Source organism: Sceloporus occidentalis, unplaced genomic scaffold (genome assembly GCF_023333645.1).
Source record: "Sceloporus occidentalis isolate IW3139 unplaced genomic scaffold, rSceOcc1.0.p SCAF_5, whole genome shotgun sequence".
In the NCBI taxonomy this organism is placed as follows: Eukaryota; Metazoa; Chordata; class Lepidosauria; order Squamata; family Phrynosomatidae; genus Sceloporus; species Sceloporus occidentalis.
The window spans coordinates 97,955,083-97,979,012 of NW_028316985.1; the positions used below are offsets into that span (position 1 = coordinate 97,955,083).

At 41.1% G+C, this 23,930-nt stretch overlaps 1 protein-coding gene across 1 annotated transcript in view; it reads left to right on the forward strand.

Annotated features, from left to right (window-relative positions):
• LOC149312546 (CD9 antigen-like) overlaps positions 1–23,930 on the forward strand; it is a 28,152-nt gene that overhangs the window by 1,509 nt on the left and 2,713 nt on the right. The window contains exons 2-7 of the mRNA XM_089526906.1: positions 8,015–8,117; positions 10,520–10,617; positions 12,785–12,859; positions 14,275–14,367; positions 17,034–17,123; positions 18,330–18,413. Of these exons, the coding sequence (XP_089383032.1) occupies positions 8,015–8,117; positions 10,520–10,617; positions 12,785–12,859; positions 14,275–14,367; positions 17,034–17,123; positions 18,330–18,413 (543 nt within the window). The remainder of the gene's footprint in view (positions 1–8,014; positions 8,118–10,519; positions 10,618–12,784; positions 12,860–14,274; positions 14,368–17,033; positions 17,124–18,329; positions 18,414–23,930) is intronic.

Sequence of the window (23,930 nt, forward strand, 5' to 3'; positions counted from 1 at the left end):
TGTGGCTGGCATCTTCAGGGAAATTCTGGCGAAATCTTACATTGTGTGTTTGACATTGTGAAGGTTTATGCACTCCCTCACTGGCTTTGCTTTGAACCTGTCTTCTCCCTTTTTTAAAATCTCCTTTTTACCTGGAAGTTCCCAGTGTTGCCAGCAAGCCTCAAAGATACTCCATAGAATGGTTTTCCAAAATCCCCAGAATTCTCCAGCATTTACCAGAATATTCAGTCAAAATCCCTGGAAAGAAATTAATTAAATCCCCCAGATTCCAAGGAATTCCATGGAAATTGGCAACACTGTCTGGAACACAACTAAGAGATGAACATTCAGGAATGAACTTGTTTTGTGTTCCACCCCTGCAGTACTGCCCAAGAATGATAACTGAGGACATAGAGAGGGGGGGTTTGCAGCTCAGATCCACAGTCACTCCTGTTCTAGCAATGCATAGCATGCTCTTTTTCCACACCAGATCCAGAGTGAAGGAGAGGAGCAGTTCGGGGTCTAGGAGAAGGCAGGGATGATTGGATTGGTGGGAGGCTGAAGGAGGGGAGCAGATCGGGGTCCATGGGGATGATGGGATCGGCTGGTTGGCAGAGAGGAGGAGATGGCATGGGGGGGGGGGAATGACGGAGCAGGACACAGGGGCCAAGGGGTGGCATTGGAGTGCTTTTCCACACCAGAACAAATCACAGTGTAATCAAAGGCAGCCTGGAAGCAATTTCTGTGAAGTCACTTCTTTCCCGTTTTTACCAAAATGAGGGGTTACTTCAGAAACACTGCTGAAGCAATTCACAAGGGGCTCCCATAGAAATCAATGGCATCTGATAAAACAGACACTTTATGACATGAAACCGCATCATTGGAAGTGCAAGCACTTCGGAAGTGAGCTGGAACTGAGCCACAAAACTACCCAAAAGCTCCGTGTGATATACTCCTAAGGCGCTCTACAGACGGGCGCAATGGGGTGCCATCGTCACGTGTGAGGGGCGGCACTTCCAGATGCCCCTGCCCCTCGCACATGACATCGGTGTCAAAATGGTGGCGCCCTATACAGATGGGCGCTGCCATTTTGATGCAACGGACGCTTAGCGTCTGCATGTAGCGTTGCCATTGTGACATCGTGAGTGCACCATTGGCACACTGTGGCATCACAATGGCACCGCAAAAAGAACCCACTTTTTGTGGGTTCTTTTTGCTGCGCAAGAAAGCCATGCAGTTTGTCCGCTGCAGCTTCCTCGCGCAGCAAAACAAGGCGTGGGCAGACCTTCCTTTTTGGGCAGTCTGTAGCCTGCCTAAGATTGCTTGTTTGAAATTGTCCATGGGTGAAAAATTGGGTCTCCATGTTTCTACCCTACTTGAGAGCCTTCCAGGGCTCATGTAGTCCAGTGGCTAAGCTAGAAATCTCAAAGCAGCTATTTTGAATCTCCCGTTCTGGCTCTTGCTGTGAACTCCCTTGTCCTTTTGGAGTCAGCTCCCCTATCTGCAATGAGGGGAGGGAGATGGGAAATAATATTTAAATTTACCTACAGGATTATTATACAGATAGCATCCTGATAATGCTTGTGAAGTGGTTTCAATATTTGAAAAAACTATACATTAAATATTTCTTATTAATTCAATAATTAAATTTAAATAACACATCATATTAGGGAGTTTTTAAATAAGAACGTTTCTTCATGAATGTTAAGGTAATAGATTCTCATGAGAGGTTAAACTACCTCTGTAAATTTTACTTCTGCATCCAGTAAGAACTAGAGGGGTCAGACTGAGATGGGGAAGGGAGCCCTAGGGCCAAGCAAAGACCATTTCTTTCAGGTTGTAGTGAAATGAATGCTATGTTTTCTCACATAGATGAAGACTAGTTGATGACATTAACTTGGTCAGTTTCCCCAAGAATGCTTCTGTCCTAATTCACTCTTTTTCTTCTCTCTGCCACTTTCAGGAGTAACCTGCTGGGCAGGTATGACACATAACACTGATTTTTCCTTCCTGCTCAAAGAATCTTCTTCTTGGTGGAGGCAAAAAAACAACTGAGAGATGTATGAATTCTATATAAATATAGCGTAGTGGCTACACAGAACCTTACTGAAATAAACCATAAAAATTAGATTTACTTTCTCTAAAGATGATATTTAGTGTGTTTGATGAATCTCTTGTAGAATGGAGCTTTAGTAACACTTATAGGTCCTTGTTCCTCTATATGTCTGACTTATAGAATCTAACAGATGCAAAATAATCTTATAAAATAAGCACAGAATTTGACTTGAATTATTCAGCAAAGAGTATGCTTGTCCTGTACCTCTACTGTCTCTGATTTTTCCCTTCTACTATTAAACCTTTCTAATTACTCATGATAAACTAGGGTGTGCTGCTTTGTTACTGTTTTTTCCCTTCTGGTGTTGCCTCTGTAGATGGGAAAGAGAGTTCAGTTGTATGAATTATTTAGGGAGACCACAGATAACTGAATAGAGCCTCTCAGTTTAGTCAGTTCTCATTATTTTGTTTAGTAAAAATAACTTAAAATGAACTTTTGCTAGCAGGTGTGTGGGAAAGGAAGGCATATTTATGTGATCACACCCACGCCCATCCATGCGTGTGTCCCTAAGAGCAGAGAGATATTTGGGCATGCCCTTGCCCACTGCATCCCATCTTCCTCTAAAATGTGCAGATATTATTGTGAATAAATTCTGTTTGTTGAACTCTGTTATTGCTCCACACAGGTCTATGACAGGTAAACCTGAGCAGATAACTGCATCTTTTGACTTCCTCTGTGTGCTTCAGTATCAGCCTATGCTGTACTGTGGGAAAGAAAGGCATATTTATGTGATCACACCCACACTCACATACGTACGTGTTTGTGTGTGTGTGTGTGTGTGTGTGTGTGTGTGTCCCTAAGGGCAGAGAGATAGTTGGGCATGCCCTTAATCTGTCCCTTTCACTCTAGACTCCTAAAGTTTGGTTCAAATTAGCATTTTTGGAAGAGTGGCCTGTCATAAAATGGCAGCCATGCCTGCCCAGTGACAAAATAACAATTTCTCAGAAGATAAACCCAAAGTAGAGGTAGGCCTGAGCTTCAGAATACAAAACTACTCTTTTGAAGCCTAGGATCACTGGTTCAGTAGCTGTTTCACAGAAAGCAAATTGATGAAGCTTACGTGACGTCCTCGTCACATGCTAGGGTTGCCTCGGGGCGCTCCGCCCACATGCGGAGCGTAATCATGGCAGCCTCCCGTCCACATGCGGGCCGCCATGATTACATCACACACCTGAAACGGAGCTCCTTCTGAGGGCGCGCCTCATTCCTGCAGCCACCGAACGGCTGCAGGAACGACGCCAGGGAGAAAAGGGCCGAGCGGCCCCTATCTCCCCTGGCTGCAGCTCCCAGGGTAAAGCCCAGGAACACATCTATGTCATTAATGGAAATATACTTGTATAAGCGAACAGGAACACAGTTCTAGTTAGGAAGCAGATTTTGTTTACCTTTGGGTACAGCAGAAAATTCTGCTCCCAACTGAAGGCCCATAATTCTACGATTCACCCTCTAGTCCAGAGACAGGAATCAAGCAGCCCTCCAAATGTTCTTGGACTACAAGTCTCAGAAGCCGTAGCCAACATAACTAATGGTAAGGAGTGCTAGAGGTTGCAATCCAGCTATTGTACACACTTCTGAGAAGTACAGTTGAATCCGAGGGCAAATCCACTTCTTGTTAAACCACCTTGACATGTTCAATATGCATAGCCACATGAACCCATGTTCAGTGTGAAACCCAAAGAGTTTGGTTATGCAATAAGCCTCTGAAATATGCAAGTGGCCATGTTCAATACCCAAATGTGCTGTTTGGAATGGGGGGAGGGGGAGTTGGCCAGAAAGGGAAGTACATTTCTGCCATCTGTCTAGGAATAATGTCAAAATGTCCTCCATTTTGATCATGCATAAGAAACATGCATTTATATTTTAAAAAAATTGTAAAAATATCAATTTTTTTCGTGTGTCCTCCATTAAAAAAAATATCCTACATCTGAGGTAAAATTTGTCCTACATTTGTCCCGGTTTGGAGGTCCTGACTTATGGCAACCCTACTTCCAACTCTATGATTATATGGTTCTGTCCTGTGATTCTCTGATTCTTATATATTAAATTTGTGTAAATGTGACCAAACCTAAAGAAGAGACTGATGTTTAATTTGAAGAGATACATCAATAAAATATATAGTCACCTGTCCTCCCAGTTCCTTTATTAGAGCTCCTGGTAGAGCAGCAGCATCACTTCACACACATTACAGCTGGCTTCATCTTTCTGTAAGTGTACACATATATTATTGAACATCAGATTGTGGGAGATTTCTTTGTGCCTCTCTTATGTTGTGGTGCATGGGAAAATTCAGGAATTTCTCACCATTATGTATGGCAAGCCTCCTTATATGCCTATCAGCATGCATCATATCAACACCATCAGTATTAAGAACCCTGGTGGTGCAGTGGTTAAATGCCTGCAATGGAGTCACTCATTCACAAACCCCAAGGTGAGTTCAATACCAGTGAGAGGTTCTTGGTTGACTTATCCTGGCATCCTTCGTAGGTTGCTAAAATGAGTGCCCAGCTAGTAGGGGCAATTAACTTACACATTGTAAACTGTTTAGTACATTGGTAAGAGGTATAGAAATGTACTTGCTATTGCTGTTGAAATAAAGACAGGTCAGAGTCAACACATGCCATTCTGTCTAAGTAAGCCAATTGTGAGGTTGCATATTTGGCCTCAAAGAGTTTGGGCATAAAAATTAAGCATAGCCGTGTTAAAAGATTACAGAAACCTGGAGACATACAAAATCTATTGCAAGACAAAGGTGGGATGAGCTCTCCCTGATTTTCATAGGGCACCAATTCTGTATGGATCAGAACCAGGGGACATGTTTCAGGGGCTTTTTTGAAAGGCTATTTCTTTTCCAGAACAGGACTCGAAATTATTAAACTGCACATCGAAATGGTTGTGCACAATATTGTGGGAAATGTAGCATGTGATCAAAAAATGAATTCTCAGTAAGCATCAAGTATCAGTACTTTTTTTAAAGGGAAAGGGTTAAGTAAAAACAGACTCAGCAGTGTTGTGACCTTCCAAAACCTTTGTAAATGCTGAGAGTAGGTGTCTTGATACTTTAGAAGCAGAAGGTTGTCAGTCAGAGGAGAAAGCAGACAGGAAAAGACATATTTTAGAATGGTGTTCAGTTCCAAATACAAAGAGTCAGAAATATAATTTAATAGGACTTTTACCCAGTGACTTGTTTTTTTTTTGTTTTGTTTTGCTTTGTTTTTTTAGGAGAAATTATTGTTGTGAATGGGGTGGATGTGAAAATTAAACTCACCCGCAGCAAAGACACATTCTGTTTGAGGAGTGGCAATGCCAATGAGAATGATAAACTACATATTTTAAATGCTGCTGTCTGTAAAAAGGGTGAAAGTGAGCCCCAGTGTTCATTTGGGGCACTCGGAGGCACTTATAACATCCAAAGCTAAGTATCCCATCAAATACTGTATGTGGGGATGAAAGTGTCAGCATAAGGCAGCTTAAGGCATAAGGCAATTTAGTGTACAACCGAGAAAACCTGTTTTTATGTGAGAGAATATATTTGCCTGAGAAGCTTGTCACAGGGCTTGTTGACAATGCTGCTTTCAGCAGAGACTATACCAAAAACCCTTTCAACTTCAAACACTTCAACTTTAATTTTTTGGTCTTATATGTTGATAGGGTTCAAGTCCCATTTAAACCCCTCCAGTATAAAGACATTATGTGAGAGAATACATCCTGCAGGTGTAAGTGGTGGGGAAAGCAGTAGAGTCGGGGGGGGGGGGGCTGAGAAGGGCAAGCAGGCTTTTTTGCAAAGCTTCTAGAGGCCACACAGAGGTGGAATGACTGTCAATTGGATGGAATGTACCGCCCTTCTGGTGTGCTTTATGATCTCTAGTAATAAAACAAAGACCAGTCATTGACAACAGGATTCCAGACTGGTTGATGGCTTTCACTTTAGGGCATCAAAAATAGCAACTGGATGAGGACAATCCCAGCATGGATGGATACGGGAAGTTGGCTGGAAACCTATATTGGAGTTTTGTGGAGGGGAGACTGTGTGATCTGCCCAAAATCACCTGATGGGTTTTCACGGCCAAGTGGGAGAGTCAAACCTTGGTCTCCAGAATCATAGTCCAAACCACTACACCATGTTGGTTCTCATCTGTATGGAAGAGGGGCCTCAATGTTGTGGCTTCTGCTATGTAATGAAATTATGCCCATTCTCCCAGGGTGGATGTTGCTGAGATCAAGTAAAATCATTTTCCTAGTTAGCATTATCAGTTCCCAGTGACATTCTAAGAGGGTGGGGGCAGAAGGGGCACTCTGCCCAGGATATAGAAAAATAGAAGGGAGATGATGGCTCTTCACCCCCCCTCCCCCACGGAGGCACCAGAAAAGTGAAGAAGGGATCAGTTATGAGAAATGCAAGCTGGCCAGGATACACTTGCAACCCACTTCCAAGCAAGGCAATTTCTCCCACTCCCATTTCCTTTCCCTTGGAAATTCTTTGAGGCAAAAAGAAGGAAGGAAACAGGGTGGGACGGTGGTAGGCACTGCTTCCTGTTTGTTCTCAAAGAAGTAAAAAAGATTCCACCTCAACATTAGGAGGAACTTCCTGAAAGTAAGGTCTGTTCGATAGTGGAACACACTCCCTCGGAGTGTAGTGGAGTCTCCTTCCTTAGAGGTCTTTAAATAGAGGCTGGATGGCTATCTGTTGGGGATGCTTTGATTGTGAGTTCCTGCATGGCAGGGGGGTTGGACAGTATGGCCCTTGTAGTCTCTTCCAACTCCATGATTCTATGATTCTAAGTTGCCCTACTAGTCCATTACAGCAGAAGGAAAAAGGAAGGAGACGGAAAAAAGGACTCAAGCAGCCCCTTTAAAACTAACTGACATATATTTTAGCATGAGCTCTTGTGATATCAGTTCACTTCCTCAGATACAATGACTGAGGTGGATTGATATGCAGAAACAGTCATGTTAGCACATAGGCTCTCAGTCATGTTATTGTCCCAGTTAAATGTCTTCTTTCAACTACGGTATGGATGATAGCTGTAAAGTTTTGGCTCAGAGTTGTCATTTTCAGCTGTGGCAAAGGCCTACCTAGTCACCTTGTAATGGATAAGCTACACTAGCAGATGGTCCAAGTACATATTCCCAAGAGTGGCGACAATTAGTCTTTCATCATCTTTACTCCTTAATCTGAGCTGTGATACAGCGTTAAAATTGGTTAAACAAAGACTCTGGGATGTTGCCTTTTGCAATCTTCGGCTCATTTCCTTCCTTTCTGCTCACCTAGTGCTTTGAATATCCATTATGTGGGATCTTTTCTTTTGACAGTCTATATAAATAATGTCACTTTTCTAATCATCACATATTATTTATTAAGGCCAGATGTAATGCTTTCTTTTCAGAATTGGTTACGATAGGTATGCAGGGCTACCCCTTAGTCTATGGACTGTAATAATAAATATTACTACTACTACTACTAAGAAGACTAAACAGAACCCTGATTAGAATGAAAATCTTGATTATGTGGAATTGATCCAGAAGGAATGGAGCTAATACTTGCATCTCTGTAGCATGTCTTCTAAATTTTTACAAGCTCTATTGTAGTAAAATAAAAACAGATATATGTGCATTTTTATCCAAAAATGGGATGGGATTTCCCCCTAATTTTTCTTGTTTCTTTCTATCTCTAAATTTTGGGGGTACTACTTTATGATAGCATGGTTATATCACCTGGTGAATATTTAAGCTACTTGCCTTGGGGATCCTTATTCACATTGATGTGTCTGCTGTACTTTCCCCATGGAATCCCTGTAATAGATCTGAACATTATGGGTATATCAATACATTTGTTGAGGACCAAAAATAATTAACTTAATTATACTTTAAATGGAAATACATAGAATTCTTAATACATCTGGTGTTGTCTTCTCTCCACAGCTTGCAGGAACAGCTGTTCTGGCAATTGGACTATGGCTTCGGTTTGATTCACAGACAAAAGATATTTTTGAACATGAAGAAAATAATACAACATTCTATACTGGTATGTCATGAAATAACAGTTTTGCTGGTCTTCTAAATGTTTTTGACAGAGCAACAAAACAAAATATTTATCTTTTTAAGTATAGATCAGGGGAGAGCTATGGATGTAGTACATCTTGATTTCAGTAAGGATTTTGTCAAGGATTCCCCCATGAGATTATTGTAGGTAAGCTGGTGAACTGTGGACTGCATAGTATTACAGTTAGGTCATTCTGTCATTTTTTGACAGACCAAACTAATACTTCACATGATGTCATGTAGAAGATGGAATGAGCTTGTTTTCTGCTTCTCCATTAGCTAGAATACAAATCTGTGGATTCAGACTGCAAGAAAAGTGTTTCCATTTAAATATTAGGAAAATTTTTTGTACAGGAGCTGTTCAACAGTGGAACAGATTGCCTGAGAGGGTGGTGAGCTCTCCATCTTAGGATTTCTTTAAACAGAGATTGAACAGGCATCTTTCAGGGTTGCTGTAGTTGTTTATTACAGCTTGAGAAGGGTTCTTTTCCATTCTAAAATTCTATTATTTTTTCCTTTGAAACAAGGAATGTAGACAGTGCAGAACCTTAAAGTAGGAATTTTAAATGTTTGTACATATATCCTAAGATTTTCTGATTTTTAGGAGCAATAAATTACTTCTTTTGATAGCTAGTAGAACACAGGACGCATGTCAATATGTGGTGGGCAATTTGGTGAGTCAGTTTCACACAGATACCACAGAACCTGATGGTGGCTACATTCCCTGTATGCACTGGTGTTGCTGTAATTTGCTGAAGGCAAGAAGAAAACTCACATTCAGTTTAAAACAAATGATGCAGGGAGCATAAACAATATTTTAAAGAGCAATCATGCTTCTGGAAGTGTGAATCCCCTTTAAAACATTTGTCCCCTTGCATACTTTGTTTCAAATGAAAAACATTGGGCGAGTTACTTTCATTTGCCACTATACTGCTGAATTTCTTTCAGTAAGGCTTTTGACAGGGTTCCCCAGGACATTCTTGCAAACAAACTAGTGAAATGTGAGCTAGACAAGGTAACTGTTACATGGATTTGTAATTGGTTGACCAGCCGAACCCAAAGGGTGCTCAAAAATGACTCGTTTTCATCCTGGAGAGAAGTGACCAGTGGGGCCCCCACCGGGGTCTGTCCTGGGCCCAGTGCTATTTAACATCTTTATCAATGACTTGGATGACAGAATAGGGGGTATACTTATCAAATTTGCAGATGACACCAAATTAGGAGATGTAGCTAATACTCCTGAAGACAGGATAAAACTTTAGAATGACCTTACTAGATTAGAAAGCTGGGCCAAAGCTAGCAAAATGGATTTCAACATGGAGAAATGTAAGGTACTGCACTTAGGGTGGAAATGAACAGGTATAGGATGGGTGACACCTGGCTGAATGAGACTACATGTGAAAGTGATCTAGTCCAAGTAGACCACAAATTGAACATGAGTCAACAGTGTGATGCGGCAGCTAACAAGGCCAATGTGATTTTAGGCTGCATCAATAGAAGTATAGTGTCTAGATCAAGGGAAGTAATAGTGCCACTCTATTCTGCTCTGGTCAGGCCCACCTGGAATATTATGTCCAGTTCTGGGCACCACAATTTAAAAAGGATCTTGAGAAACTGGAGCGTGTCCAAAGGGCAACCAAAATGGTGAAGGGTCTGGAAACCATGTCCTATGAGGAACGATTTAGGCAGCTGGGGATGTTTAGCCTGGAGAAGAGGAGGTTAAGGGGTGATATGATAGCCCTGTTTAAATACTTGAAGGGATGTCATATTGAGGTGGGAGCTAGCTTGTTTTCTGCTGCTTCAGAGACTAGGACCCGGAGCAAGGATGCAAGCTCCAGGAAAAGAGATTCCATCTCAACATTAGGAGGTACTTCCTGACAGTAAGGGCTGTTTGGTAGTGGAACAAACTTCCTTGTAGTGTAGTGGAATCTCCTTCCTTAGAGGTCTATAAACAGAGGCTGGATGGCCATCTGGGGGGGATGCTTTGATTTAGATTTCCTGCATAGCAGGGGGTTGGACTGTATGGCCCTTACGGTCTCTTCCTATTCTATGATTCTAGTAATGGGTAATCAAAATGGGCCAGGGTCCAGATTACCCAGCCCTCATATTAATTCAGGCTAGTATGGAGTCATAGAATCATAGAATCGTAGAGTTGGAAGAGACCACAAGGGCCATCCAGTCCAACCCCCTGCCATGCAGGAAATCTCAATCAAAGCATCCCCAACAGATGGCCATCCTGCCTCTGCTTAAAGACCTCCAAAAACGGAGCAAAGGTAATCACAGCATAAACTGATTGCCTCCCTGTTGCTTAGCACTGGTAAATCATGAAGGTTCTGTGGTTGAGAGTAAATATTTATTTTTATTTTTATTTTAAAACTATCCCAGGAGTTTACATTCTAATTGGAGCTGGTGCCCTCATAATGCTTGTTGGTTTCTTGGGATGTTGTGGAGCAATCCAGGAGTCCCAATGTATGCTTGGTTTGGTAAGTATTAATGATGAGTGTCTAATGCTGAAACTTCTGTTGAGCTCTAAAATGTTGCAAAGTCTTAACCTTGGTTCAGCTTAATGGTGGAGGGTGGGTGGAATATGCTAGATATTTAATTTTGTCTGCCTGCAGAGTACATTCTAAGATACAGATGGTGGAGCAATTGACAACATAATATAAATGTTTCATATATAGGTAAAAAAACCCTCATTCCCGCGCATGCTGAAACTATGATGGTTCTTTCACATTTGCTGTTTATTTTACTTAAATACGCATACCACTTCCTTAACAATTCACTGTGCGACTTACTATGTTTATTTACAAATTATTTTCTTATTGCTCCAGATTTGATTAGTAGTGTCATCCAGTCCCAATGGCTCAGTGGAACATATGTTTTGACCTACCAAATATTTATTGATTTGATGGATCTACTCACATTCAGATTAACAGATAAATTTAAACTAACATAATATTTTCAGAAAATTGTGCTCAATGCAGCTAACAGCAATAAAACACTACCAAGGCAATATCTAACCCTAACAATGTACAGTGTAAGAATAAACATGTTTCCAGCTAAATCCAGAAGCCGTTATACATTAAATTCTTGCCAAGCAAAAATCTCTGAAGAGAATTATTTTTATCTGCCTTTTAAAGGTGGAAACAGAGTTTAAATCTGAGGATTTAAACAGCATTGTGTCATTACTGAATAGATCCTGTAACTACTCTGTAGAAGAGCTTCCTTGGAAAATCATAGCACATGAGGAGGGGTGTAAATAATCCCTTTGATATCTGATGAGTGATCAATGTTCATATATGAACTAGTCTGCAGTTCTTTAAAATGTGTTAATGGTAGTCATGCATGCACTCTTCAGCAGACCTAAGGTAGTGGCGGGCAGCTTTCTAGGACTGTTCCAATCTGCTACCAAAACCATTGTTCTGTCTGGTGCTAGAGCCCATTGAAACCTCATGGGAAAAAGTGCACTTTCCTTCCTGGAACAACATAAACGAAAGATAGGAGAGAAACATGCCATTATGCTGGTAGTGTGGATGGAGGAGACCACTCTCAGTTTTGTGGTAGCAAAGGGGAGGCAGATGCTTCAGGCTCTTCACTCCTGCTTGTAGGGAAGGGTTTAATCCCTAGATTGTGATCCTAAGGAGTGTGAAAATTATTGACAGACTATGTGCAACCCGAGCTTTAGAACAACACTCAGTATGATGAAGACGCTGCCTTTCAGTAGAAATATTCATGTCAGATATTTTAGGAGTACTGCATATTAATTGTCATGCAGACTTTTTACTTTAAAAAAATTCCCAAAATGTTTGCATACAACAGTGAATTTATCTTTAGAACTGTGGCTGCTGCTTGAATCCATGATCCCTTCCCTAAATTTCAATATTCTGGCATTTAATTGCATGTTTTGATTTAATAATTTATTAGCTGTTCTGAATTTGTGCTGCAGCCTGTGAAACACCTGCCAATTTAAAAGGCACATTGTCTTACTATAAGGAAGCACTACCCTATTCCCGCCACCAGCCTCTTTTATGGGCCAGGAAAAATAAAGATCTGGTACTCACACAGAAACTCTCACATTTCCAAGAATCCTGATCATATCTTTCAACTGCACAAACTGAAAAGTATCCCATACGCTGGACCTATATCAATTACAGTCTCCAAGTCAAAATTTAATCAAATGCAAAGTTATTGACATACTATGTGCACTGTTGACAGTGGGTTGTTGAGTGGTTTGCAGTGTATAAAAGGCCACTGACCACTCGCTGGGTGCAAAGATCAACATAATGTTGTAAAGCTACAATCTGCACATTATAAGCGGCTGATTCTGAGAAGTTATGTTTTTGATCAGATTTTCTTGGGTGTAATATCAAAATAATTTGATAGTTTTAAAAATTTGAAATTGACACGTACCTCATAACTGGTGTGTGATATTTTGACTCTAGTCAGAATCTTCTGCATGCATACTCACTGACTTTGAACAAAGTGCTAATTGGCAATATTTCTATCTGTATATCATTTCTAATGTGAGCCTACAGAAGCTTTTAGCCCATCTATCCACAGTAGGTGGGTGATAATACTGACTTAAAGTATTGAATATACTTGCCAAATGCAGATGGTTTTAAAAGTGCTCTCTCTCTCTTCCCTTCCCAGTTTTTTACTTTTCTTCTGTTGATTTTTGCTCTTGAAGTAGCTGCTGCCATCTGGGGATTTGCAAACAAAACAAAGGTAGGACACAATTTTCTTTAAAAAAAAAAAGGGGGGGGTAGGAATCATGTGGCCTTCCAGATGTTTCTGTACTACATCTCCCAGCATTCCTAATTATTGCTTATGCTGGCTAGGGCTTCTGGGAATTTCAACTCTGCTTTGGCTGATACACCAACTGCACCCCTTCCTAGAATCGGAGGACCTAAGATGGTAGTGCACGCAACCTCAGCTGGACTTCTGCAATGCACTATGCATTGGGCTACAGTTGTATTAATTCGAGAAACTCCAAGTTGTTAAGAATATAGCAGCCAGACTGATTATGGGTACGTCCACAAGGGATCACACTACACCAATCTTAAAAGCATTTCACTGGCTGCCAATTAGTTTCTGGGCAAAGTACAAAGTGTTGGTTATAACCTTTAAAGCCCTAAATGGTTTGGGTCCAGGATACCTACAGGTTCATCTTCTCTCATACAGTGCACACTGTAGACTCAGGTCCTCCAGGAAATATTTGCTCCAACTGGCTGGGAGTGGATTGGCAACAGTTTCCTAGAGGACCTTTTTATTTGCTGCATCTAGACTGTGGAATGACTTGCTAAAAGAGATACAACAGCTGAAAATGCTGACTGCATTTCAACCAGCATCAAGGACATATCTCTTTTTGCAGGCCTATCCAGTCACTATTCATGACTTTTTAATTTGTATATATGCTATTATGAGTATGGTTTTATAGTACTGCATTTTAACTGTGGGTTTGTTTTTAATTGTGTTTTGTATTTTAACGTGCTGTACCCTACTTCAAGCCTTGAGGTGAGGTAGGAAAGAAGTAAAATGTATTATTATTATTATTATTATTATTATTATTATTATTATTATTATTTAAACCCAACAACATCTGGATGGCCATGATTCCTACATCTATTCTTAATGCTGTTCTAAAAACTGAAAGTTTTAAAGGAGTGACATTTTGTGTCATTACACTCAGCCATCATTAAAAAATGTGGTTGCTGTTCTTTACTCCTTCAGTTTTTCTTTCCATTCCCAACACCTTCTGTTGTTGATTTTGTGTTTGTGAAAAGCACTAATGCTATTCCCAGTTAGTATTGGCAAGAGAGGAAAAAATCCAAGCTAAATTGATAAAACCAAGATAAAAATAAGACTTCTAGTGATTTTAAAGCATTTGTGCAATTTTGTCATCACCATAAAGTTCTGGGCCAGAATTGGACCCAGATCCACTGAGGTTTGACCTCTCCTAGTTTAGTCATCCACATGTAATGATGGCTTGGTGTTAGATCTGCTTGGAACCTGAGAAGCATGGTGAGGGCAGAGAAATCACCTTTTCAAGATTAGAACAGAGGACAATGTTTTAACTGTTCTTTCTCCTTTAAAATGTAAATAATAGAGATTTGGTCATGTATTATTTCATATTGTTTTAGGTTGCGGATGAAGTGAAGAATTTTTATGATTCCGTATATAAGAAAAGAAATGAACCTTCTGCTAAAGAAACTCTGAGAGCCCTTCAGCATGCAGTAAGTCAGTTCTCCTATATTGGTTTTGTGTCTTTACACTTAACCATCATAGAAAATGTGCCTCCTGCTCTTTACTTCTTGAGTTTTTCTGTCCCTTCACATTACCTACTATAGTTGATGTTATATCTGCACAAAGCACTTACACTTTTCCAAGTTAGACTGTGTCTGCACTGCAGAAATAATCCAGTTTTACATCACTTTAATTGCCATGGCTCAGAGCTATTGAATTGTTGGATTTGTATTATTTATTTATTTATTTATTTATTTATTTATTTATTGGTAGAACCAGAGGTCTCTGATGAAGATAGCTAAATGTCTCACAAAACTACAATTTCCAGAATTCCATAGCATGGAGCCATGACAGTTAAAGTGATGTCAAACTGGATTATTTGTGCAATGTGGATGCAGCCTTAGTACTGGCAAGGGAGAGAAAATCCAAAATAAATTCAGAATGTTATCAAGTTGTGAATAGATTTTTAATGTAGACACTTATTTAAGATATATCTCAGTGATGGTTTTGCTCTCTGGAGATATTACTGCACAATAGGAATATTTGACTATTTTATCTTTGCATGTGAGGTTGAATAAATTCTGCAGTTTTTTACCCTGCTGCACATTTCTCACCTCTTATTCCTACATCCTGATGTGTTTTGGGAAATTATTCTGTGGAGGAATTTCTGTACAAAAAATGTGTCTTCTGTGCAGAAAAAATGTGCACAATAAACTTTGTATCTTTCTGCAGAGAATAAAACACTTTTTATAGAATCATAAAATCATAGAGTTGGAAGAGACCACAAGGGCCATCCAGTCCAACCCCCTGCCATGCAGGAAATCCAAATCAAAGCATCCCCAACAGATGGCCATCTAGCCTCTGCTTAAAGACCTCCAAGGAAGGAGACTCCACTACACTCATATCACCTCTTAACCTTCTCTTCTCCAGGCTAAACATCCCCAGCTCTCTAAGGCATTCCTCATAGGGCATGGTTTCCAGACCTTTCACCATTTTAGTTGCCCTCCTTTGGACACGCTTTTTAAATTGTGGTGCCCAGAACTGGACATATTATTCCAGGTGGGGCCTGACCAAAGCAGAATAGAGAGGCACTATTACTTCCCTTGATTGTTTAAGATGTATAAATATCTTAATAACAAATGCTGGAAATCCAGATCACATGAAGGTACCTTTTATCTTATGTGATGATCTGATAAAGCCAGAAGTTATGGGAGACAAATTCAAAAGCTAATGCAAAATGTATTTAAATGTAGAATTGAATAGAATTGGGTATATTGAAGGTGAAATTTAAAGATATAAATTCTACATGATTATATCTGCAAGATTACTGTATGCTCATGTCAGAAAACTGACTACAGTGTGACATCGATATTCATGGGGATTAGGGCACAAGATCCTTGCAAAAGTGGGGAAGAAAAGGGAGTATGGGGGAAAACCCAGGACAGAAGAGGAGGAGGAGGAGAATGCACACCCTTCAAAACTGCTCCAATTCTGGTCTTGTATTTTTCTCCCTCCTGTTGGAAGGGGGGAAAGCCCAGGACAGGAGGAGGAGAGCTCGCATGTACTTCCAAACTGCTTCTGTCTTCTGTCTTGGCCCCCCCCCCCCACTCAACCTACAAGGCTGTGCAGGAGGGAGGAGCATGGTCAAACTCTTGAATAGTCAGATTTGCAAACATTAAACCCATGAATATGGAGGGTCAACTGTATATTCCTACAGTAGAAGACTGGACTGTTAAAGTTTATAAGCTGGCTGAAACTGATAAATTGGCCACATGGATCAATCACTGGATAATTTCTGAAAAGATTGGGAATTATTTTTATTTTATTTGAAACAGAAAGTAGGGGAAAGTATTGTTGCAGATTTGCAGGTTTCAAGCAATTTTGTTTATATCTTAGGTCACAAATGACATTTAAGTATAATTAACAAAATCTAAATATATTGAGCTTTAAAATCCTTGGATTTGGGAAGTGAGAAGTCCATAATTGTTTGTTTTATTTGTGTTTAATTGGTTTGTGTTGACTGTTGATTGTATTATTTGTTTTATTTTTCTCTTGGGGAATAAGGGGCAAAACAGACCATCAAAATATGCTGGCATGGGGGAGGCATGGAGGTGTGGCATTTAGATGTCACACACCCCAATGCCACCCCCAAGTCGGCATCACACCATGCACCTGGCCAGACAGCAGGAAACATTGCAGTGCTCCAGTGGCATGGCGTTTATATGCCGCAGGCCGCAGGAACACCAAAAAGCTGGTGCCACGGTGGAAAAGCCATCCTTTTTTCTGCCCCAAAAAGGAGCAGCATTTTGCCACTTCTTTTTGGCTAAAAAAATGCTGGATTGGAGCCCTGGTGTTTGGTTGCCACAGCCCTGATCCAATGATCAAAGGGTTGAAATCAGGCCGCCCCTTTAGGGCTGTCTATAGTAACTCTAAGTTGGAGAGGTTGGGGTGGCAGTTATTTTAGCTTAGTAGGTTTAGGTTTTTCAAATGGTTTGGGTTTTTCAAATGGAAATGGTTTTAAATGTTATATTTGTAACTGAATGTGAGTTTGTTGCATTTTAGTTGCTGTATGGATTATATGATGTTTTGTTTTAAAATTAATAAAAAAAGAAATGCAACTTCCTTTCTCAAATGATGCTTTATCTTTATACTGTAGCTAAACTGTTGTGGCTATGGTGGAGTCATTGAGATGGCATTTGTAGACACCTGTCCCAAACGAGAAATTACTGAAGCATTTAAAGTACAGGTATGTAGGAATAAACTACGATATTGAGAAAGTATATGCTTTTATTTCTACATGCAAGTATAGATTGAATTTTAATGTGATCCTCATATATCAGGAGATATAAGGGAAGAAATACATGGATATTTTCTTGTAGGCCTACAAACATAATGGGGAAATAACTGTAAGAGTGGATAGGAAATACCTTATATAGTCGACTATTAAGTCGACCTCATGTATAAGTTGAGGTAGGTTTGGGGGCCAACATTATGGATTTTGATATGACCCATGGATAAGTTGAACATAAAACATAGGGGCATGCAACAAAGGATCTAAAGGAAGAAGCAAGGAGAACAATGTCAAACAACTTACAAAATTGCAGCGAATATAACTGTTTGTGCTCACCCTAAAGGCTGGTTGGATTGGGGGGTGGGGGTGGGGAATGCTTCCAGAAAAGATTACTTTCTTGCCTTTTATCAGAAGATGGCTCCTTTTTAAAAAAATAACAGTTAGAATACAGTACTTACATTGACCCGTGGATAAGTCAGCTCAGGTTTTTTAGGTTGATTTTTTTGACTAAAATTTCTAGGCTTGTGCATGAGTATATATGGTAAATGCAGAGATCTAAGGTATTCCATGCAGCCTGGATAACTTAAAATGAAATAGAATATAGACATTTTAATGAGTTTTCCTCCTGCAATAAATGTGGCTATAGAATTAACAATAGCCACATTTGTGTTTCAGTGGTCACAATTTCTCCTAGTGAATTTTTTGTTCCAGAGTTCAAAGAGCAAAATATGAGTTGAGCCTTCAGATGGTGGTAGATTTTGGTTTGAAATGTCTGTGTTTTTCCTCCTCTTGTTGATTCCTCAAAACAGTACTGTGCAGCTGTTGAATAAAACTTGATCTACAACTTACAATGCTCTACGTTCTTCATGGAAGAAACAAAACAATTATTGGCAGAACACTTGTGGCATTTTTGCCAAGGAAGGAAGAATTGACCAATTGGCTCACCTTTGCACAGAGGAGATTGACCTCATTGTCAAGCTGCTCTTCTTCCTCTTTGCTCCTCTTTCTGTTCTTATTCTACATGGGTTTGTCCATGAACATGGGGTGCATCATTGAAGGAATGGTATGGGGAAATGCATGCCTCATGATACAGGAGTTAAGCAGAATCTAGTAAAGTTTTCAGTGGCATTGTTGAAGATGTCTGTTTAATTTCTCTTCTAGTCATGCCATACAGCTATTGATGAGTTCTTCACCACAAAGCTAAATGTGATTGGAGCCGTGGGCATTGCTGTTGGTGTGGTGATGGTAAGTTGTAACCTTTTCATAAATTTATGTTTATAAGTTACCATATATACCATATATACCATATATACCATATATAAGTCGACCTCATGTATAAGTCGAGGGCAAGTTTTGGGACCAGAATTATGGATTTTCCTATGACCCATGGATAAGTTGAGGGTAAAACTTAGGAGCACATAGCAAAGGATCTAAAGGATGAAGCTAAGCAAAACAATGTCAAGGAACTTACAAAATTCCAGCAGACATAGCTCTTTGTCTTACTCTTACGGCTGGATGGATGAGAGAGTAGAGAGAGTCATTGCTTCTAGGACAGATTATACTCTTGCTTTTCACAAGGGGATGGTTCCTTCTTTTAAATAAGAGTTAAGATACAGTACTTACATTGACCCATGGATAAGTCAGCTCAGGTTTTTTGGGTCAATTTTATGACCTAAATTTCTAGACTTATACATGAGTATATACAGTACTTCAGTACAAATCAACCTTACACTTGATCTAATAATGGGAGGAAATTTTTTTTTACACAGGCAGCTGGGGGGAGGGCCCATGGTTTTAGATGTCTCCCTACTAATGCACAGAGCATGGGAAATAAACAAGATGAACCAGAACTCCCAGCACAACAAATGAAATATGGTATAATAGATCACTGAAACCTGATGGAATGAGTCTTATGACTGGAAAGTAATAATAGAGGACTATAACCTGTTTCAAGAGAAATAGGCCAAACAGGAAAGGAGGAAGAATAACATATGTCAGGGTTGTCTACACCTGTGAAGAGATCCAGGACTTAAATTCTGGAAGCCAGATGGAGAGCATCTCGATTCAAATTAACGGTGAGAGAAACAAGAGGGTTGTTATTATGGGAGTCTACTACAGAACCCCAAGTCAGATGGAGGAATTAGATTATGCCTTTCTAGAACAGATGATCACATACTCAGAAAGGAGAAATGTAGTAGTGATGGGTGACTTCAACTATGCTGATATTTGCTGGAAATCAAACTCAGCCAAAACTGTAAGGTCTAGCAAATTCCTTGCTTGCCTCAAAGACAATTTCATTGTCCAAAAAGTGGAAGAGGCAACAAGGGGGTCACCTATTTTAGATCTGATCCTAACCAACAGGGATGACCTGGTAAATAAGGTGCAAGTGGTGGGATCCTTAGGTGGGAGCTGTTTCATTTTAAAGTGTTTTATACAGTTTTATATTTTTTAAAATGTATTTTATTCTTTTAATAGCTATCTATTTTATGTTTTTAATTGTATTTTTTTTTAATATTGAGAAGCCAATTGAGACTAGGACAAGGAGCAATGGATTCAAACTACAGAAAAAGAGATTCCACCTAAACTTCAGGAGTATCTTCCTAATGGTCAGAGCTGTTTGACAGTGGAATATACTACCTCAGAGGGTGGTGGAGTCTCCTTCTTTGGAGGTTTTTAAACAGAGGCTCAATGGCCATCTGTTGTGGGTAATTTGATTGGTGTCCCTGCATGGCAGAAGGTCAAACATAATAATAATAATAATAATAATAATAATAATAATAATAAGTTTATTTGTATTTTCCTGCTTCTCCCAACGGATCGAAGTGGGATTACAACCAGAAATCTCCATACAATGGCAATTTTATCTAAAACACAACTCATAAAAACATCATTACAGCAATCACAGGGCAGCGGTCAGATTATGCCATTTTAACCGGAAGTGGGGTTTTCTATAGTTCTTTATAGAAGGTCAGATGGATAGGCCTGCCAGAAGAGATCCGTCTTTAGTGCCTTCTTAAAGGCGTCTAAGGTCATAATGAGACGGATCTCTTCTGCAGATTGTTCCATAACCTGGGGCCAAAGCTGTGTATGCTCTTTTAGAAGTAGCTGATAATCTGATCTTTGGGTAGTCTAGTAAGTTCTTCCCTGTTGTCCTGAGTTTGCAGGGCGGATTGTGTAGGGAGAGGCATTCCCTCAAGTAACTCGGGCCCAAGCCATGTAGGGCTTTAAAGGTAATAACTAACACTTTGTATTGTGCCCGGAAGCTGATTGGTAGCCATTGTAAAGATTTTAAGAAAGGTATTATATGGTCTGACCTGGAAGTTCCAGTAATGCATTTTGAATTAGCTGAAGCTTCCGAACCTGGTACAAAGGTAGCCCCATGTAGAGCCCATTACAGAAATCTAAATGAGAGATTACCAGTGCATGTACCACCGTTTCAAGGTCCTTTCGGTCCAGACAGGGACGCAGATGGCGCATCAGCTTAAGCTGGTACCAAGCACTCCTTGCCATCGCATCCACTTGAGATGATAACTGTAGAGATGGATCCAGGAATACTCCCAAACTGCAGACTTTTTCCTTAGGGGTAAGAGTGACCCTGTCCAGGACTGGGTGACAAATCTCCGTCCCTGGACTCGGGGTACCTATTACGAGTACCTCCGTTTTCTCTGGATTCAGCCTGAGTTTGTTTTCCCTCATCCAGCCCATTACTGAACCCAGGCAGGCATCCAGTGGAGAGATGCCATCCTTAGTCACTGTATCAGTTGGAGACATAGAGAGGCAGATCTGGATGTCATCAGCGTACTGATAACACCGTGCTCCATGTCTCCGGATGATCTCTCCCAGCAGCTTCATGTAAATGTTAAATAGGCATGGGGGACAGAATGGCACCTTGAGGGACACCAGATGTCAGCTCTCTCTTAGAGGAGCAACTATCCCCCAGCCTCACCATCTAGAATCTGCCAGAGAAGTAGGAACGGAACCACTGGAGGGCACTGCCCCCAATACCTAACCCCCTCGGGCATTCCAGAAGGATACCATGGTCAATGGTACTGAAGGCCACTGAGATGTCCAAGAGCACCAGCAGGGTTACACTTCCCCTGTCAATGCTCAGACGGAGATCATCGACCAAGGCGACCATGGCCGTCTCAACTCGGTATCCCGTTCTGAAGCCAGTTTGAAATGGGTGCAGATAATCAGCTTCATCCAAGACAGCTTGGATCACCTTATCCAAGAATGGTAAAAGGGAGACCGGTCTGTAATTGTTTCTCATCAGGGGATCTAGGGAGGGCTTTTTCAATATTGGTTTCACTATAGCTTGTTTTAGTGTGGGTGGAAATATCTCATCCCGAAAGGAAATATCCCATCATTACTATTATGAGTTGTAATGATGTTTTCATTGCATCACCTTCCTGAACAGTCAGCCAGGATGGGCACGGATTGAGGGGACAAGTCGTCTTCTTTACACTTCCAAGGAGTTTGTCCATGTCATCAGTATTTACAAACTCAAAGTGATCCAGTTTAATTCCATCCACGGAGTCACTGGATATCTGTCTTGTCGATTCTGTTATAATGCCAGCATCAAGATCAGCCCTTATCTGAGAGATTTTATCTGCAAAAAAGACATTAAAAGCATCACAGCAGGCCTTAGTTGGTTCTAATAAAGGGTTCAGGGTGGGAGGCAGTTGAGTTAACTCTTTAACCTCCCTAAACAGCTCTGCTGGATGAGACTCTGCCGATGCAATTCATGCAGCACAAAACGAATTCTTTGCTGCATCTATTGCCACTCCATAAGAAAACAATAAGTTCTCATGGCGTGTCTTGTCAGATAAATGCTGATGTTTCCGCCAGTGGCGCTGTAGTCGTTGCGCAGCCCGCTTCATTTTCCAGAAATCTTCCGTATACCAAGATTTTTTATTAGGAGCAGGCTGGAAAGGATGCTTGGGAGCAATAGTGTCTAAAGCCCTGGTGAGCTTGTTGTTCAAAGTATTAGCCAGGGTTTCAACAGAATCGCCATCGTTCCCAACTATAAAACCCTCTAGGGCTTCCTGGAACCTTTTGGGTTCCATCAGCCTTCGAGGGCGGACCATTCTAATGGTCTACCCCCGAGGGGTTTCTGGGTTGTGGCCTTCAGTCCAGCCTTGACCAGAAAATGATCCATCCATGACAGGGCTGAGGTTTGATTTACGTCTGCCACGGATGTTCCAGGTCTGTACTAAAGACCACATTGAGTGTATTACCCACACAATGTGTAGGACCCGAGACTAATTGGGACAGGCCCATGGTCGTCATGGAATCCATGAACTGCCGAGCTGCACCTGTCAGATCAGATGATCCAGCCTTGAAGGGGATGTTGAGGTCCTCCAGGACAAGAAGCCTGGGGAATCCAGCAACAGCTCTGAGACCAGCTTTGTCAACTTGGCCAGGGAGTCTGTTTACAGGGTGGACGGTAGACGAACAAAATCCCTGGGTTGTCCCTAGCCTTCAGGGTCAGGTAAATACACTCAATGTGTTCAGTTTTACAGACCAGAGTGATGGTACTTTTGTGGACCATGGCCACACCTCTCCCTCACCCACTTTCCCTGACCTGCTCCTTAACAGCATACCCAGCTGTGAGGGCCTAGCCAGGTTTCTGTAATACAGGCCAGGTCGGCCTTCTCTTCTAACAAATCATGGATGATATGGGATTTGGTCTTTACCGACCTGGCATTACAGAAGAGCAAGGGAAGGGTCTGTGGTATGGTTGGGACAATCCTAGTTTCTTTTGGGTTAACAGAGGGACTGGAAGGCGGGATTGTTATTAAGTATTGATCTCGTCTTCCTTTGAATTTCTTGTTCCCCCTGTTAACGCTATAGCTCCCATTGCCCCCACTACCTCAATCGACATCCCTTGATCAGAGTTCATATCCGCATCACTACTTGCATCACAGTAGTGCCCCTTGTGGTCTCTTCCAATTCAGTTATTCTACAATAGATTATTATTAAGAAACAGTTGTCCCCAGTGGCAGCATGTGCACACAGTCACAACACCATTAGGAACAATGGGATTTCACCTGAAGTCCTGATGTCCCTAATGGTAGCATGGCAGTGTGCACACACCACCATTGGGGACAATGGGACTTCTCCTGAAGCCTGCTTGTTCCTAATGGTGGTGAGGCTGTATGCACACACCACCATTGGGGACAACGTGGGCTTGAGCATCCACAGATTTTGATATCCACGAGAGGGGGTCTGTCACTGTATTTTTATCAAATGGCCCTTTAAGAGATTAATTCTATTAATAATATCTTGTCAACATCCTTTTTGAATTGTGGTGTCCATAACTAGACACAGTATTCCAGATGAGGTCTAACTAAAGCAGAATAGAGTGGAATCCTGGTATTGATGTCAGACTAAGGCCTGAAACAGACAGGCTTTTAAAGCCAGCTTCTGTGCAGCTTGGGAGTGCAGCTTTAGATGGCACACACACCCAACTTGCGCCAAAGCTGCACCTGGGCCACCTAAGGCGGTCCAAACCTGGCCCAGGAAGGAGTGGATCTTTTCCCCTCCTTGCTGCGGTCCATTTGGAATTGCGGCAGGGGCCAGATTGGTGGTTGCCACAACCCTGATGCAAGGCTGAGTCAACCCTGAGCCCCTGGCTTGTATTGAACTCACAATCTTGTGGTTTGTGAGTGAGTAGCTGCAGTACAAGCATTTAACTACTGTGCCACCAGGTCACTCCCACTTAAGTATCCTGCCACTTCCACCCCATTAATCAGGTTATCA